Consider the following 18,029-nt stretch of genomic DNA (forward strand, 5'->3'; position numbering starts at 1 on the left):
AACCAGAAAATTGTATACAGGGAAGTATATATTTATTATTACCTTGAAATAGAGTTGTAGTCAATATTGTGAAAGCACTAACGTTGCCGGTTGATAGTGCTACCACAATATTATGGGATCTTCCTCTCACCCCACTAAGTCCCCATATACAATATATGCGTGGATGGATTTTAAGTTCAGATTACCTGTGACCACCTCTTCTTGTGCCGGATACGATCCTTGTCCTTCAAGTGCACATATAAAAAGTTGCCATTGGGGAGAGTGTATTGGAGCTGCCCCCCATAAGGTGTTACTGTAAGCCTGGTCCGTAGAGAGCTTGCATCTGTATCCCAATTACTTGAAAACTGAGTTTCCTTATCATATGTAAACACCCTGAAGATCACAAAATCAAAAGAAAGGTCGAATGAAAATAGCACGTTTTCACAGTCAATCACAATACATTGATCAAGAAAGATGCCCATACAGGTTTTAAAGTAGAGGCTTAGCATTAAAAACTAAGGCTACATTTGTTAAAAACACCAAGCAAAAGTTCTTCAAGAAAGTGAACTAGAGTTATTAGCCAGATTTCATCAAGGAGTTTTTGTTGTATTTAAGTGTAGAATAGAGAGATAGCCTACATTAGAGAGGCACATTAAGGGGGGTTTATGTCACATCCTGCTTGTGCTTGGTTGCTTTGCCATTGCTACTGAAACAATATTCTGTTTGTCCTATCTCCATATGTGGTATAGTCAGTCTGTTGTGGACCACATGATAATTTTGCACTGCAGCTGATTTACTAATCTGTCAGCACACAGAAAATGAGAGTTTGGTAGTATTTGCAGAAATTGTACTTCATACATAATAATGAGCAGCATTCTCACTGCAATTCTTATGGAATGGCTGCATGTGAAGTGATGAAGAGCCATGGAGCAGCACAATTTAGGCTCCACCCTTACACGTCACAGAAATGCAATTATAAACTCGCATTCGTCATTATATTCACTGAGTGCCTTGGCTTAATTAACATGTGTGAAACATACTAGAATGTATTCATTGTAGGGATTAGAGATTTATACACGTGTGCCCTAATGTTCAGTTTAAACATGTGCATATATTCTTTCTTCAAGTTATTACACTTACACTTCAAGCAATATTTGCATATGTAAACATGTGCTCTTTTGCTCATATTTTATATTTATGCTTCAAGTTGCACATATGCATGTATAACCATACATTCGAAGTGCATATTAAATGCTCAGTTCAATTAGCCTTACTATAGGTCTCAATTGAAATGCAATTTGCTTTTCCAGCATGTTCTTTCTTTCTTTGAAAGTGTATTATTAGGATTCTCGTTAGTTATAGAAAGGTTTATTGTTTGTATTAGACTGATGATATAGAGGCCTGGAGGGAAGGACCTAGTAAATGTGGAGAATTAATGGTCGAAAGAGGCCATCCGTTCATCATGTATTCGAGTTGCATTTCCCATCCTAATCACCTGTCGTAGCTTCCACTGCAGCCCAGGCACAAGACACTACACCTTTCATTCTGCTACAGCACTTTATGACTGATGCTCAGCCCGGCACCAAAACATAGACTGCAGCTGAAGAGACATAGATACACAGCAAAGAATGTATACTGGCTTCAGCATCAATGATAAGGTTGAGAGCATTACCCCAGAATCAAGGGAGCAGCCTGTGAAAGGCAATAAGAGTACCATACATTTGATGATGGCGTCCGGTATTTACAGCCGCTAGAAACATCATATTTACGGTATGTAGTGTTAAATAAAAAATATTATTATAGTAAATAATGCCAAATGGAGAATGGAAGAGGGAATAAGGACAGTATGGAGGAGGATAAAAGCGTAACCAGTCCTGCTTCATTCATCGCAGACGAGCCAGACAATCAGCCGCAACTAAGCCAGTCCTGTTTTGCTGTTCTCTTCCACAGAGATCACTAGTCCTGCCTGACGCCTCCTTTTTTACTCATCTCCTTTTCTATATAGTTTGATAGACATTTCCAGGCCAGTTCTCCTTCATTCTTTCCTTCCACAGACTTTAAATGCCTGCTTAGGTCAATCCTTCGGCACTCATCTCCTCTTGTAAGCAGTTTACCAGTAATGCTCAGGCAAACCTGACTTTAATTTGCTTAAGTGTGCACTTGTTACATTATGCACAGAACAGAGCTTGGAGCACTCTAAAGAATTATCCTTCAGAACCACTGGCAATTTAGCTGATCTCTTTTGTTCAAATATTTTGTTTCTGGCATTTCCACAAAGAAGATGTCCCTCAATTGCCTAGAGGTCATTGGGAGGGCGCTAGAGGGTGCACTGCAAGATTGCTGCACCGTAGTACAGCTCCACCGGCTGTCCTCATAATCCTTCAATTATCTTGCTCCCGGATTGACATCCACACTCACAAACGGGTGGCAATCCCTCCCTAACTGCATGGAATCTCCTTTGCGGGGCTCGCTGGCTGCCTGGACCCCTGATCGGCGCTCTGTACAGACATTGCTGGATCGGCTGTGAAGTGTTATGACGGCCGTGTGACTGGGGTTCGCGGGAGCGGCGTTGCCTGACGCTGCTTGGATGGCCCCCGGAGGGGTTGTGAGGTGGACTAAATCCTCATACCAGTTCACTCTGCTGCCCTCAATGGAAGCCTGCCTTTAGGGGTCTTGCGATTCAGAAAAGCGGGTGGTGATGAACAGAGTGTCTGAATTAAGCAGACCACTCTTACCCAGTCCAAAGATCAGGGCTTGATCCATCACCGTTATTTAGCTCACTGCCCCATCCCAGCTCAGAACCTGGCTATATGCAAATTAGTCTGTCCCTGGCCCAGTGCATCATGGGAACAGGGCAGACCAAACTACCAAGCCAATTCTTCACCAGAAAGGAGACAAGCTTCCGGGGACCGGTTTCTGGCATTACAGCCATCGTCGGCCCGGCTTGCTTGAATCCTGATGGAGCAGTGAGCAAGGGACTCATGTCTGAGTATACCCTGCCACACCTATAATGGCCAAAAACGATTCAGAAAAGGGGGTGGTGATGAACAGAGTGTCTGAATTAAGCAGACCACTCTTACCCAGTCCAAAGATCAGAGCTTGATCCATCACCGTTATTTAGCTCACTGCCCCATCCTAGCTCAGAACCTGGCTATATGCAAATTAGTCTGTCCCTGGCCCAGTGCATCATGGGAAAAGGGCAGACCAAACTACCAAGCCAATTCTTCACCAGAAAGGAGACAAGCTTCCGGGGACCGGTTTCTGCCATTACAGCCGTCGTCGGCCCGGCTTGCTTGAATCCTGATGGAGCAGTGAGCAAGGGACTCATGTCTGAGTATACCCTGCCACACCTATAGTGGCCAAAAACGATTCAGAAAAGGGGGTGGTGATGAACAGAGTGTCTAAATTAAGCAGACCACTCTTACCCAGTCCAAAGATCAGGGCTTGATCCATCACCGTTATTTAGCTCACTGCCCCATCCCAGCTCAGCTCAGACCCTGGCTATATGCAAATTAGTCTGTCCCTGGCCCAGTGCATCATGGGAACAGGGCAGACCAAACTACCAAGCCAATTCTTCACCAGAAAGGAGACAAGCTTCCGGGGACCGGTTTCTGGCATTACAGCCGTCGTCGGCCCGGCTTGCTTGAATCCTGATGGAGCAGTGAGCAAGGGACTCATGTCTGAGTATACCCTGCCACACCTATAGTGGCCAAAAACGATTCAGAAAAGGGGGTGGTGATGAACAGAGTGTCTGAATTAAGCAGACCACTCTTACCCAGTCCAAAGATCAGGGCTTGATCCATCACCGTTATTTAGCTCACTGCCCCATCCCAGCTCAGAACCTGGCTATATGCAAATTAGTCTGTCCCTGGCCCAGTGCATCATGGGAACAGGGCAGACCAAACTACCAAGCCAATTCTTCACCAGAAAGGAGACAAGCTTCCGGGGACCGGTTTCTGGCATTACAGCTGTCGTCGGCCCGGCTTGCTTGAATCCTGATGGAGCAGTGAGCAAGGGACTCATGTCTGAGTATACCCTGCCACACCTATAGTGCCGACGACGGCTGAAATGCCAGAAACCGGTCCCCGGAAGCTTGTTTCCTTCCCAGTGTAAGAATTGGCTTGGTAGTTTGGTTTGCCCTGTTCCCATCATGCACTGGGACAGGAACAGACTAATTTGCATATAGCCAGGTTCTGAACTGGGATGGTGCAGTGAGCTAAAAAACGGTGTTGGATCTAGCCCTGATCTCTTGACTGGGTGAGAGTATTCTGCTTAATTCAGAAACTCTGTCCATCACCACCTCTTGTTGTTAAATATTTTGTCCATCCTAAGCGTGGAAGGGTATACTCAGATGTGAGTCCCTTGCTCATTGCACCATCAGGATTCAAGCAAGCCGGGCCGACGACGGCTGAAATGCCAGAAACCGGTCCCCGGAAGCTTGTTTCCTTCCCAGTGTAAGAATTGGCTTGGTAGTTTGGTTTGCCCTGTTCCCATCATGCACTGGGACAGGAACAGACTAATTTGCATATAGCCAGGTTCTGAACTGGGATGGTGCAGTGAGCTAAAAAACGGTGTTGGATCTAGCCCTGATCTCTTGACTGGGTGAGAGTATTCTGCTTAATTCAGAAACTCTGTCCATCACCACCCCTTGTTGTTAAATATTTTGTCCACCCTAAGCGAGGAAGGGTATACTCAGATGTGAGTCCCTTGCTCATTGCACCATCAGGATTCAAGCAAGCCGGGCCGACGACGGCTGAAATGCCAGAAACCGGTCCCCGGAAGCTTGTTTCCTTCCCAGTGTAAGAATTGGTATTGGTAGTTTGGTTTGCCCTGTTTCCATCATGCACTGGGACAGGAACAGACTAATTTGCATATAGCCAGGTTCTGAACTGGGATGGTGCAGTGAGCTAAAAAACGGTGTTGGATCTAGCCCTGATCTCTTGACTGGGTGAGAGTATTCTGCTTAATTCAGAAACTCTGTCCATCACCACCCCTTGTTGTTAAATATTTGGGGGTCTTGCGGCGGGCCCGCCGGGCCGGAGAACGGGAGACCGGACTGCCTGCTGACCTGAGATCGGGCCGGAGGTGAGGTGCCCTATTGCATTCGCCGCCTGCCTGGGAAGGGTCGCGGGGCCTTTCCGGTGTTTTTGATGCCCTTTTGCACGATACTGAGATGTGCCTGGTACCGGTGAGTGCCGGAGGTAAGGCAAGGACCACTGCATGTTTGGCTGCAGAAGACGGGAAGAGGACTGGACCTGCTGGGCCGTCGCGGCTACATCACTGAGCTCTCCGGGCGCAAGGAAAACTAGCACCAGTCTCTGCAGGTGTGCTGCGGGGAGTCCCTAATCTGATCGCTTGCACCAGCAGGTGAACGCGGGCTGGGTCTGCTACTTGGCTGACTGTGCTGCCTTTTGAATTTTCACCCAATTTTCCTGTGCTCCTTGGGCCTGGTGTGTGGGGCCATTTAATCCCATGTTGTGGCAGCCTACTCTGCAGCCCGTTCTTTTATCCTCTCTGTTTAACTGACATCAGTGCACAGACCCCTCTTAGATACAGCGCTGCTGCCACCATTTTGCTTTACGCTATGTTCAATAATGATGTCCTCCTAGTGCTTTCTATGCTGATAACTACAAACTGTTGTGTGCCCAGTTTCTCAGTGGCTGGATTTATGCAGTATTTATATACACACTACCTGGCTAGTGTACATCTGCAGTATTGAGCGGACTGAATTTAGAGCCATCATCCTGCTAACTTCACTTAACCACACCAAATTTGGAAAATAGGGGACCCCCCTGCTGAGGGGGATCGGATGTACTAACTGTGCACACTGCTTCAAAGGACTATTTGCTAATTACTCTGCCACCCCCTTCTCTCAAGAGTGAACTGCCTGTGCGGGGTTCTGTGCTATGTGTTATAAACCGGACATATTGAGGGGGCTGTATTGATCCACCAAGCCTTGTGTCGCCTGTCCCCTTTTCGCCATGGGTAAAACTGATAAAGCCCAGCCGCGCCTCACTTTGGACTTGCTCAAACCAGGCAAATCTCAGCAAAATGCCACCTCTGACACCGAGCAGGACGCGTCCGCTCAAGCACCAACGGCAGTGGAGAAGGCGCTGTTCACCATTCAAGCCAGTCTACAGTCCATAAATGGGAAGATAGAGGCTCTCAGTACTCGCATGGACCATATGTCAGCCAAATTGGACAAACAAGCCACCAGGATAGGCAAGGCGGAACAGCGCATATCTAACACAAAGGACGGGTTGCAACATACCACCACTAAAGCATCGGACATGGAAAAGATTTTGGCAGTCATACAGGCCAAAAATGAAGATCTTGAAGCCCGATCCTGATGCAATAATTTACGTATAATGGGGCTGCTGGAGTCCACAAATGTTGGTAGACTGGAGGCGTATGTGGAAACCATGCTTCGTGACATAAGTGGGGCTGAAAATTTCTCGGACGTCTTCATTGTGGAAAGGGCGTGCCGGTCGCTTTCGGACCACCCTCCTCTGGGGGCCCCCTAGGCCGATCATTGCGCGCCTTCTGAATTTTAGAGATTGCAACACGGTACTCTGCATTTCGAGGCTGAAAGACTCCATCTTATCTGGATTTTACTGCAGCAGTCCAAGCTGCAAGGAAGGAATTCTTGCCTGTGAAAAGGTTTCTGCTTGCAGAGAATGTACAATATGCAATGCTATATCCGGCTCATCTTCGAATTGGGACAGATGACAAAGCCAGAATCTTTGCCAGCCCTAAACAAGCCATGGATTTTGCTAAATCCCTCAAGCGCAAAAAACAGGCTCTTCCTGATGCATTGGACTACGAGGACTAATGGACGGCCGCTACAGCTCTGCACCAATATCTCTGAACTGTTATGTTATCTTTACGATGCTGCAAGTAATACTCATGTTGCTGTGCTTTATGAGGTGGTGCACTGCCTCTGGCACACCGATCTTCATGCTGTGCACTCTTGGGCCTATGTTATGGCTGCTTGATTATGTGCATCTGTATCCTTCTCTATATATGTAATTTGCTTTAGCCCCTGCCGGTGGAGAAATGTTTGACATATATTTTTGATTGTTGCACCGGTGAATGGGCTCTACCACAATTTTTTATGGGAGCGCACAATTGTTATGACAGCCACCTCCCGAGGCCATTGCGCTGCAGTGTTTCCCCCATTGGGTGTGCCCCGTACCTCTTTTCGGTCTTGTTTCATTTTGTTGGGGTATGTATTTTGTTTGTGGGATAGCTTTGACAATTAGGGTCTGCTGAAGTGGGTGGAAGTTGGGGGATTTTTATTTTCTGATATAGGGTTTGTTCATGTGGTTGGACCGTTCATCTGGCTATGGCACTCAGGCTCGGCATTGTATATGCATCGTAGGTTACGCCCTCAGCCACTGATTATTGTCCTCCACTCCACTAACGGGTGATAAATATACTTGTCTGATGTGGAATGTCCATGGGCTACATTCTCCTAAAAAATTAGATAGGTTTTTGCCTCTTTGGACTGACAATGGGTTATGATTGCTCTCCTACAGTAGACGCATCTGACCAAGTTATCGGAGGCAAGGATCGCTCTCAAATGGGCTGGGTTTAAATTGGCATCATCATACTCTTTCTATGTCAGAGGGGTCCTGATTTTTCTTAACTGGGGTCTACCTTTTACGCCAATCAAAACATACACAGATGACGGAGGTCGATGTGCCATAGTACATGGAAATCTAGAGGTCTGCCTTATTACCATTATTAATGTGTATGGTCCCATTGCAGACAAACCTGAAGTATTTGCACACGTTTATGGTGTGTTGAGAGAGTGGCCTCAGTCTGCTCTCATGTTGGGGGGGACCTTAATACATACTTAGATTCCAATATGGATACATCTAGTCCGCTAGGAATACGTACACCTAAAGTGGCCCAAAGTATCAAAAAAGCTATGTTGGAATTTGGGCTCTTTGATGCTTGGCGACTTCATAATTGCTCTGCCAGAGAGGGCACACATGCTACGCTGGTGCACCACAGCTGGTCCTGACTGAATTACTGGCTCTTAACACCTAGACTGCTGCAGCAATTCCCCCTCTGTGCTAACATTTGCAGGATCCCATTGTTCATGACGAGCTCAGCTTGTCATAAGCACACGAGCAGTGTACTGCATGACGAGCTGAGCTCGTCATGAGCATGGAAGGGGTTAAACTAGGGGGCGAATGAGTGGGTCACTGAAATTGCCGCTCTCCCGCGTACATTTTCGATTCATAATCAAGTGCAACTTGTTCTCACGATATCGGCCAATACCCATCACCCGTATACATGGTGTTTCTGCTCTGAGGCCCTCCTACCGGTCCCAGGATGCTTGTTTCCGGTCCAGGGAGGACCTGGCTTGGCAGTTCGGTCTGGACTGTTCCCATGAGGCACAGGGTCAAGATTGATTTGCATATGGCTGTGTCCAAACTGGGGTGGCGGAGTGGGCAAAAGAACGATGGATTTAACCCAGATCTCTTAACTGGGGGAGAATGTCTGAATCATTCAGCATTCCATCCATCGTTTGTTACAGTTACACTTTTCGCCCTAAGTGGGATGGGTATGCCCAGATGTGGGTCCCTTCCTCGCTGATCCACTGGATTCAAGTTAGCCTGGCTGATGAAGGGTGATATACCCTGAAATCAGTCCCAGGATGCTTTTTTCCAGTCCAGGGAGGACCTGGCTTGGCTATTCGGACTGGACTGTTCCCATGAGGCATAGGGTCAAGACTGATTTGCATATGGCTGAGTCCAAACTGGGGTGACGTAGTGGGCAAAAGAAGAATGGATTTAACCCAGATCTCTTGGCTGGGGGAGATTGTCTGACTCATTCAGCATTATGTCCATAATTTGTTGCAGTTACCCATTTCACTCTAAGAAGGATGGGTATGCCCAGACATGGGCCTCTTGCTCACTGTGCCACTGGATTCAAGCTAGCCTGGCTGATGAATGGTGACTTGCCCTGAAACCACTCTCAGGATGCTTGTTTCCGGTCCAGGGAGGACCTGGCTTGGCAGTTCAGTCTGGACTGTTCCCATGAGGCACAGGGTCAAGACTGATTTGCAAATGGCTGGGTCCAAACTGGGGTGGCGTAGTGGGCAAAAGGACAATGTATTTAACCCATATCCCTTGACTGGGGAGGATTGTCTGAATCATTCAGCATTCCGTCCATCATTTGTTGCAGTTACACTTTTCGCCATAAGTGGGATGGGTATGCCCAGACGTGGGTCCCTTGCTCACTGTGCCACTGGATTCAAGCTAGCCTGGCTGATGAAGGGTGACATACCCTGAAACCGGTCCCAGGATGCTTGTTTCCGGTCCAGGGAGGACCTGGCTTGGCAGTTCGATCTGGACTCTTCCCATGAGGCACAGGGTCAAAACTGATTTGCATATGGCTGGCTCCAAACTGGGGTGGCGTAGTGGGCAAAGGGACAATGGATTTAACCTAGATCTCTTGACCGGGGAAGAATGTCTGAATCATTCAGCATTTCGTCCATCATTTGTTGCAGTTGCCCTCCTAGACCCCACATATACCAACACTATTAGGAAAGCAATTGAACAATACTTTAAGATAAACGTAGGCTCTGTGGAGAGTGCTGCCACTCTTTGGGAAGCGTTTGAGGTGACTATCAGGGGTCTGCAATGGCACCATGGCGGGTATTTTAAAAGACCTACGGGGGCAGATAACAAAGACGGAGGCAGAGCTAGCACATTGGAGCGGGATTATACAGCCAAACCATGTGAAGCTACATTCTCGAGCTGGTTTTAGAATATGATCAGATGGCAGAAACTGAAGTACGATATCTTTCCCACAGACACTTGGCCAGGGCATATGGGGAGGGGGGAAGGCTAGGCCGCAATTTAGTCGCTAAGCTAAAATTTCTGGCCAAACGTCATCATATTACTCAAATAGTGGACGCACAGGGCAGAGAATACTATACACCACTGGACATAATGGACCAATTTTGTATTTGCTATGCATCCATGTACGAATCAAGGGGGACAGCACCTGACTCGGATCTAGCGGAATACTTGTCAGACAAAGCCTGTGCATGGCTGGCGGACAGTTACCGCAACTATCTAGGTCAACCAATTGAAGAGTCTGACATTAAGGTGGCGATTCATGCCTTTCCCGATAAAAAGGTACCGGGGCCGGACGGCTTCAGCGCCAAATTCTATAAAGAGTTTGCCAACCTAATTGTGCCAGACTTGTGGGAAATGTACGCAGAGGAACATGACTCTGGTGTTCTGCTGCTGTCCTACGGCAAGAACTCATCATTACCTTACTAAAAAAGGACAAATCTCCGTCCCTTTGTGACTCCTACAGACTGTTGTCATTGATCAATTTAGATGCCAAAATACTCGCCAAAATACTAGAGCGACTAGGCTCCAGCCTCTAATGTCCTATCTGGCCCTACCGGACCTATCCGGTTTTATCCAAGAGAGGGCCACGTCTTATAATTTAAGAACTATTTTTGCAATGTTCCATGTATTAGATCTGGGCCTTCCTGCAGCTGCTTTAATGTTGGATGCTGCAAAAGCATTCGATTCTATAGAGTGGAGAAACATGTTCCAAATCCTGCAACTTATGGGGTTCCCCCCAGCTGGGTGCGCTTATTATATTGCGACCCCACAGCCCGGGTGCGGGTGGGAGGTTTGACCTCAGAGGCATTTCAGATCCAAAGGGGCACCCGACAATGTTGCCCACTATCGCTGATGTTGTTCTCCCTCATGCTCAAGCCTTTGGCCTGTGTGATTTGTCAGCAGCATAGAGTGGTGGCCTTCAATTTCCTTCCCCGCCCTGTCAGTATATCTCTCAATGCCGACGATATTGTGCTCTTTGTCAGAGAGCCACAACGTTACTGAGCCCAGTTGGAGAGGGAATACATTAGATTTGGTTTGTTCTCAGGTCTAGCTATTAACTGAGATGAATCTGTGACAATACCTCTAACACCTATAACAACTCCCCCCAGTATAGACTACCCTCTGTTGTGGATTACGGATCCAGTTAAATACCTGGGCATATGGGTGCATCGGGACCCTGAGGTTGTCATAAAAGAAAACTATGGCAGAGCGTGTATCTCTTTATAACAAAAAATTGATAGATGGATCACATTGCCACTGTCTTTGGCCGATCGCAATGCGGTTATAAAGATGGCCATTTTGCCACGTTTATTATATTTGTTTTTGCAAAATTCCTATTAAGTTGACACAGCATTTTTATAGAACTGTACGTTCATCTTGCTTAGAGTGATCGGGGGGGGGGGTGTAGACAGGCCAGCGCGGGTTGGGGTACACTCACACTTGATTATGCCAAAGGTGGATTCAGCGAGCCAGATCCTTACATCTATTATCTATGTGCCCAGGCGCAGTATGCATACTATTGGTTCAAACCGCGTTCTTACACTCCTCATGTTGCGGTGGAGGATGGTGATGCACACCCGACTCCACTATCCGGCATTATAATTCACACACCGCGCGGCACCCAGAAACTAGAGATTAACACGCTAGACACCACCATTGCTGCCTGGCAATCTATTTGTAGACTTGCCACTAAGCTCCCTATTTATGCTCCAGCACTGCCCCTGACGCATCATGCATCGCTATCAGTGACTCAGGAGAAGGGCCTGATAAGTGCACTCAGAGAAACAGGCATTGACTCTATGCAAGACTTGTATCCCAATGGGAATTTTATCACCCCTGAGGGGCTTCAGTATATACCCAATCCCTTGCCACTGTTTCAGTTTACTATACATAGGCTCGAGCAGGCAATTAAAACACATTACACTAGATACCCAATTGTACCGCCTGTATTGCAATCTTTACAATTGTTGCTGGTCACACCTACATGACACAAGTTAATTACCAAGTTGTACAGAGCAGTGCGAGATGAGAAAACCAACATTACGGACACAAGCCTCGCGCGATAGAACGACAAATTAACGCCACCACTGTTGCCCTCTGAGTGGCAACACATATGCAACCTCACCAGCACTTTTATACCTAATGGTAATTTGTGAATCATACAATTCAAATATATTCATTGGGTGTATCATACACCCCTTAAGTTGTACAAATGTGGGCTACACAACTCCAGCAAATGTAAGAGATGTGGCACCTAGCATGGGAATGTAGGCTGGTGCTTAAGTTCTGGGAAGAGGTGGTAACACAATTGAGGATGTCTGGGGCGGATCACTAACAAAATATCGAAGGTTAAAAAAATCAACCTACAAAAATATTGGAGGAAGAATATCGATGTCAAGAATATCGATATCTTATATACACAATGGTAAGTACAAAAATATGGAGAGAAAAAATATCAATGTCAAAAATTTCGTTATTAAAAATATTGTTTTTTTTAGTTAAAAACAACATGTAAAATAAAGTAAATAATACTTATAAATAAAATAAACATAGTTAAAAATATTTTATAATGTTTAAAATTAATAAGTAATATATTCAATTTGATAAAATTTCAATTAAACATATACATATAATATATAATATATACTTAGTAATCAGTTTTAGTAATTATTTTAATAACTTATACATTATTTAAAAATATTATAAATTACAAAAACATCTATACACATAAAACAACATAAATAAAAATTAAATATTTATGTATAACAAATTATTATTTTTTTTTTTTTTTGGTGTCCTCATTTTCCGCCCTTGGTGATCAACTAGTAGCATGTGGAAATGAGCTTACTGTCTCAGATAAACTGGGAGGAGCTCCGAGGAAAGCCGCCCTATTTGCCCCACAGTAAATAATGTCATAATCCAACTAAGCCACTTTGAAGCAACCATTTGGGACACATGCTGCGTTCATATACCCAATCGTACATTCTTTACCATATTTTGGGTATAGTCAAATAAAGGTAGAAAAAGGGTGCCAAGCAGCGTAATCATTGGACCTTGGGGAAAAAAAAAAAAACAACCCAAGATCAAAACAAAACCATCTACCAATTTAGTAGTCTCCAAAAGTTTCTCTTGCTTTGGTTTCCTGATCTTAGAAGGTCCATCTTTGATGTTTGTAATACCGACATTCTCCAGTCCAACAAAGTTGGGGATAGAGCATCTTTCCACTTCTTACATATTTCCCTCCTTGCCAACAAAATACAAAAGAAAAGTAAGTCTTCTGCTGGACCATGAATTTCCGGAGAGATACCAAAAATAACAAGAGTAGGACAAAGAGTTAATTGGGATCCTAAAGAATTAGATATTGAAGTAGAAACAGCGTCCCAAAATGATGTTAGAAATGGGCAATCTAAGAACATATGTAAATCCGAGGCCTCTGCCAAACCACATTTAGGGCATGAAACCGGCGAATTGTCCGTGAACTTTGATAGACGTTGAGGTGAATAGTAGGCCCTGTGTAATGTGAACAAGTGGTTTCGGCGTAACCAAGATGGTTTTACAATGTTCCACATGACTTTAAACGATTCATACCACATATTCTCTACACTAATATCTGTTATATGTGTAGACCACAGCTGTTCTGGTAGTAGGAACTCACCCTCGACCTCATCCAGTAAAAGATTGTACCAGCATGAGACTTCTTTCTTAAATGGGGGCCTGTCTGTTAAGAGAGACACCAATGTGCTGTCCCCTCCCAGCTGAAATCTGCCTTTAACAGAGGGCCATGCATGCGCCCAGCTTTGCATTTGAAGGTATTTGAACCTAGAGAGCCGAGACCCCACTTTTGTTTTTAGTGCTTCCCATGGGAGTAGGCGTCCCTCAACAAAGATATCCCCCCAGACTGCCATACCTGACTCGCGTAGGGGTGTTGCAAGACTATCTAAAAGCCAACTCGGGGAGCCAGGAGAGTTCCATAATGGAGCTTTACCAGAGTAGTAATCAATTCTAATGGTACGCCTAAGTTTAGCCCATGTTCTACATGAATCTCTAAGCACCTTTAATTTTATTTTCTTAAAAAACTTAGGATCTCCAAATTTAAACAAAAATTCGTGGTCCGCCACCCTTTCTCCTCTTAGTAATGCAGCAAACATTTGTCCACAGGCCGAATTCAGAGGGGATTTCAACAGCATCCTGATATGGGACATTTGAAAGGCCCACCCGTAGAGTTGTAGGTCCGGGGCTGATAAACCTCCCTTCTCTCTACGTCGCCTGATCTTCTTCCAGGCAATTCTCGGTTTACGGTTATCCCAAATAAAGGAGCGTATATCACCTTGGAGCTTAGCTATCATAGTGGGATTAAAAAAAAGAGGAATGGTATTAAATAAAAATGTAATCTTAGGCAAGATCATCATTTTGATTAGGGTCGATCTCCCCAATAGAGATAGTGGAAGTGTAGACCATGATTTAATTTGTCTGCGGCATTCTTTAGCTACAAGTGAAAAATTTGCTGGAACTATCTCGTCAATGTTTTTATATATATTCAAGCCTAGATATCGAAGAACTGAACTTATCTGGGCTCCTGCTACGGGCTCGGGGTCATTCAAGGCCATAATATCTGTCTTGTCTTCATTGACTTCATAACCTGATACTGCTCCAAACTCTTTAGCCAACATAAATACTGTTGGGAACGCCGATCGTAGCTCTGATGTAAAAATAAGAAGATCATCCGCGTATAGGGCGACCTTTCTCTCCCATCCCTCAAACTCAAAAGACTTGATGTTGCTATTGTCTTGGATCTTTTGAGCAAAAGGCTCTATATGGAGATCAAACAAGAGGGGGAGAGGGGGCAGCCCTGGCGGGTACCCCGAGTGATGTTAAATGGGTCTGATAGTTCTCCATTGACAAGTATAGATGCTGATGGATTTTTATACAGGAGTTTAACTGCACGTCTAAATTTGTTGCCAAAATTAAATTTTTCCAAGACCTTCGATAAATACACCCAATTAACTCTATCGAAGGCCTTGGTGGCATCTAAAGTCATTACAGCTAGAGGTAATGATGTCACCGTCGCCATGTCGATAGCACCTATAAGATCATAGGTCAACTCAAACAGCTGACGCCCCCTTACAAACCCCTTTTGATCTGTATGCAAGATGTTTGCTGCTACCGCCCCCAACCTATTTGCAAGCACAGAGGTGAAAATTTTATAATCTGTATTTAGAATTGAGATTGGTCTGTAAGACCCACAATTTAATGCTGATTTTCCTGGTTTTAGGATCAGTGTAATTGATGCATTATCCCATGATTTGGGAGGGGGCATACCTTCAAGAAGGATCTTATTAAAAAGCTCAGTCAAAAATGGGATAATCGTTGGAATCAAAACCTTGTAGATTTCAGATGGCAATCCATCAGGTCCTGATGCCCTGCCTTTTTTACTATTGGCTACAGCTATCCTGACTTCCTCTTGTGAGATAGGATCTTCCAGATTATTACTTTGTTCTGATGTTAAAACAGGAAGAGAAACATCCGCGAGCCAATCTTCAGCCTGCTTTGGCTCTACATTATTATCCTCACAATAGATATTACTGAAGAAGTCACGAAACATTCTCCTAATATCTAAATCAGTAGAAAATGTATTACCATCAGACCTGATAGAGTTAATATTATTCCGCACCAAGTCGGTCTTAGTTTTCCATGCCAGCAATTTGCCTGCACCTTCGCCGTATTCAAAATGTGCCAACTTACTGGCTTCCCATCTCTCTTGAACCCTAGCATTTAATATCGAGCTTAACTCTCCTTTCAAGATGGTCATTTTATTCTGCTTCTCCTGAACCGTAGTGGTGCAGGCATCAGGGTACCTAGAAATATCTGCTTGAAGATTGGCCAGCTCTAGTTCCAATGAGGTCACTGCTTCTCTATAGGTTCTGTTCTTATATGATACTTTGGTTTTTATCTGACCTCTTAAAAAAGCCTTAAGTGTATCCCATATAACACTAGGAGAAGCAGATCCCATATTTTCACCCAGAAAAAATTGGACCTCTATCTTTAGGGCATCAGTGATGTTAGTTGATAACAGTAATGATCGATCAAATGACCAATTATTTGATTGATTTTTCGGAAACCCCTCCAAATCTAAAAGGATTGCCGCATGGTCTGAGAGATGAAACGGAAGGTGGGATACAGATTTAACCAGGTGAACTAAGGATTGACTAATCAGGATGAAATCGATTCGAGATTGGTGATGAAACCTATAATTTCTAAAAGTTATACCTCTTTGTTGTCCATGCTTTGTTCTCCAGATATCGTTATATCGTAGCTGCTTCATATTCTCTTGCAAATATGCCCTAGTTTTGGACAGAACTTTAGCTCTATTAGACGGAGATTTGTCCACTAAGGGATCTAGGACTATGTTAAAATCACCTGCTAGGATAATTGGGTCAGGCGACGAATATAGATGTGAAAAGACAGTCTTCAAAGCTTTTGGATCGTCTTGATTTGGGCCATAGTATCCCACTATAGTTATTTGAGCCCCATATATTATAGCTGACACTATTGCCCATCGTCCTCCTGGATTTACAAGATTCGAAAGCAGTCTCGCTTTAATGGATTTTCTAAATAAAATTGCCACACCTCTAGTGTGTGTTGCTTGTGACGTCGCTATGCAAACATCAATCCATCTGTTCCTCTTAATCAATATCTGTATTTCTGGTTCAGTCAAATGTGTCTCCTGGAGTACTATAATCTGCGCACTCGAGTCTCGAAGATATTGCATGAAGTTATTTTTCCTGGGACTAGTCCGCAAACCATTAGTATTCCAGGAGAGAATAGACAATTTACTCATCTCTTCATTACTGTTATTCCCACAAAGAGAATAAAGAAACATCTATAGACCATGCGACCAGACAAAAAGAAGATTCTAGCTGAGACATATCCTAACGAAAACCACTTCACATCAAAAACCAAATTACCGCAAAAAAGAGGACTCTTTTTTAGTTTTTTCCCCTGCAACCCCCCCGTGCCCCTTCTTGACCCCCCCTCCCCTCCTGGAAAACCCTTGTCTTACCTATCTGGAAAACCAGAAGATGGCACTCTATTGTGAACTCCCTGTCTATTTACAGTCGGAAGATAAAAGCAAAAAAACAAAAAAAGGAATGTAAGCGGGAAGAGGTAAAACTTCATGCCCTTACTTAAATCCTCTTGGATTAGAAGAGATGTGTGGTGCACTGCTTTAATTATTTAACAACTACCTAACTTCATCCCGTTTTCTTATTTCTTTCATTTTACTTTTTCCATACCTATACCTGTGCATCCCTTTTTTTTTTTTTTCTCCCCCCTTTTTTTTTCCTTCTTTCTCATTTTTAGTTTTCAAATTTTCTTTCTCGTCTTCCTTTTTATCTTTAAATACTGAACAATTTCGCCAAATTGTCTCAGAAAAAAAAAGATATCCTCTATTTACCTGCTCCTTTCTCCCTGCCTATAGTAAGCAGTAGTTCATCCGCTGCCTGCACTGATCTTATGTTGTGCATGGTGTTATTATGCATAATTCTCAGTGCAGCGGGAAAAACCAATTGAGCAACTGCGCCATAGCTCCTAAAAGCCTCAAGCCTTTTTCCAAATTCCCATTGTCTGTCAAGTGTAGACCTAGACAGATCTGATCTCACTTGAAAGCGAAACCCTCTTGCACTGACAGTTTTCTGCTTTAACGCAAGATTTAGGATGGTTTCCTTGATGGAATATGTGAGAAAATTAACCAAAATCTTTCTGGGCTTGGTTCTTTGGGGATTCTTCTTAAAGGGCTCTCTATGAATACGCTGGATGTCTCGCGCTAATTCCTCCTCAGTCTGGTCTAATCTTAGCGCCTCCTTCAATAACGAGATAATATATTGCTTGAGATCTGAGCCTTCCTTTTCCTCAGGAATATTCATTATGCGCAGATTATTCCTTCGGGCGTTGTTCTCCAGCATCTCCATACGTTCTGACAGAATTTGATCCTCTTTCCTAAGAGTGACAATATTCAACTTAGCCTCTTCGAGGTGCAGGGACAAGCCTGTCACTCTATCTTCTAGCGTTTCTGTTCTCATCGATAAGTCACTTAGTTTTTTGTCTAAACTCTCACAGTAGCATCTAATGTCTGCTTAATTAGCAGCTGTGGTTTCAAACCCTTTTTTTATATCT

The 18,029-nt window shown here is 44.4% G+C and overlaps 1 protein-coding gene across 1 annotated transcript in view; it reads right to left on the reverse strand.

The window, feature by feature from the left end:
* Positions 1-18,029, reverse strand: part of LOC144762616 (chitin synthase chs-2-like) — a 350,513-nt gene that overhangs the window by 214,917 nt on the left and 117,567 nt on the right. Inside the window, exon 7 of the mRNA XM_078647843.1 lies at positions 186-372. Within this exon, the coding sequence (XP_078503969.1) occupies positions 186-372 (187 nt within the window). The remainder of the gene's footprint in view (positions 1-185; positions 373-18,029) is intronic.

Source organism: Lissotriton helveticus, chromosome 6 (assembly GCF_964261635.1).
Source record: "Lissotriton helveticus chromosome 6, aLisHel1.1, whole genome shotgun sequence".
NCBI lineage: Eukaryota > Metazoa > Chordata > Amphibia > Caudata > Salamandridae > Lissotriton > Lissotriton helveticus.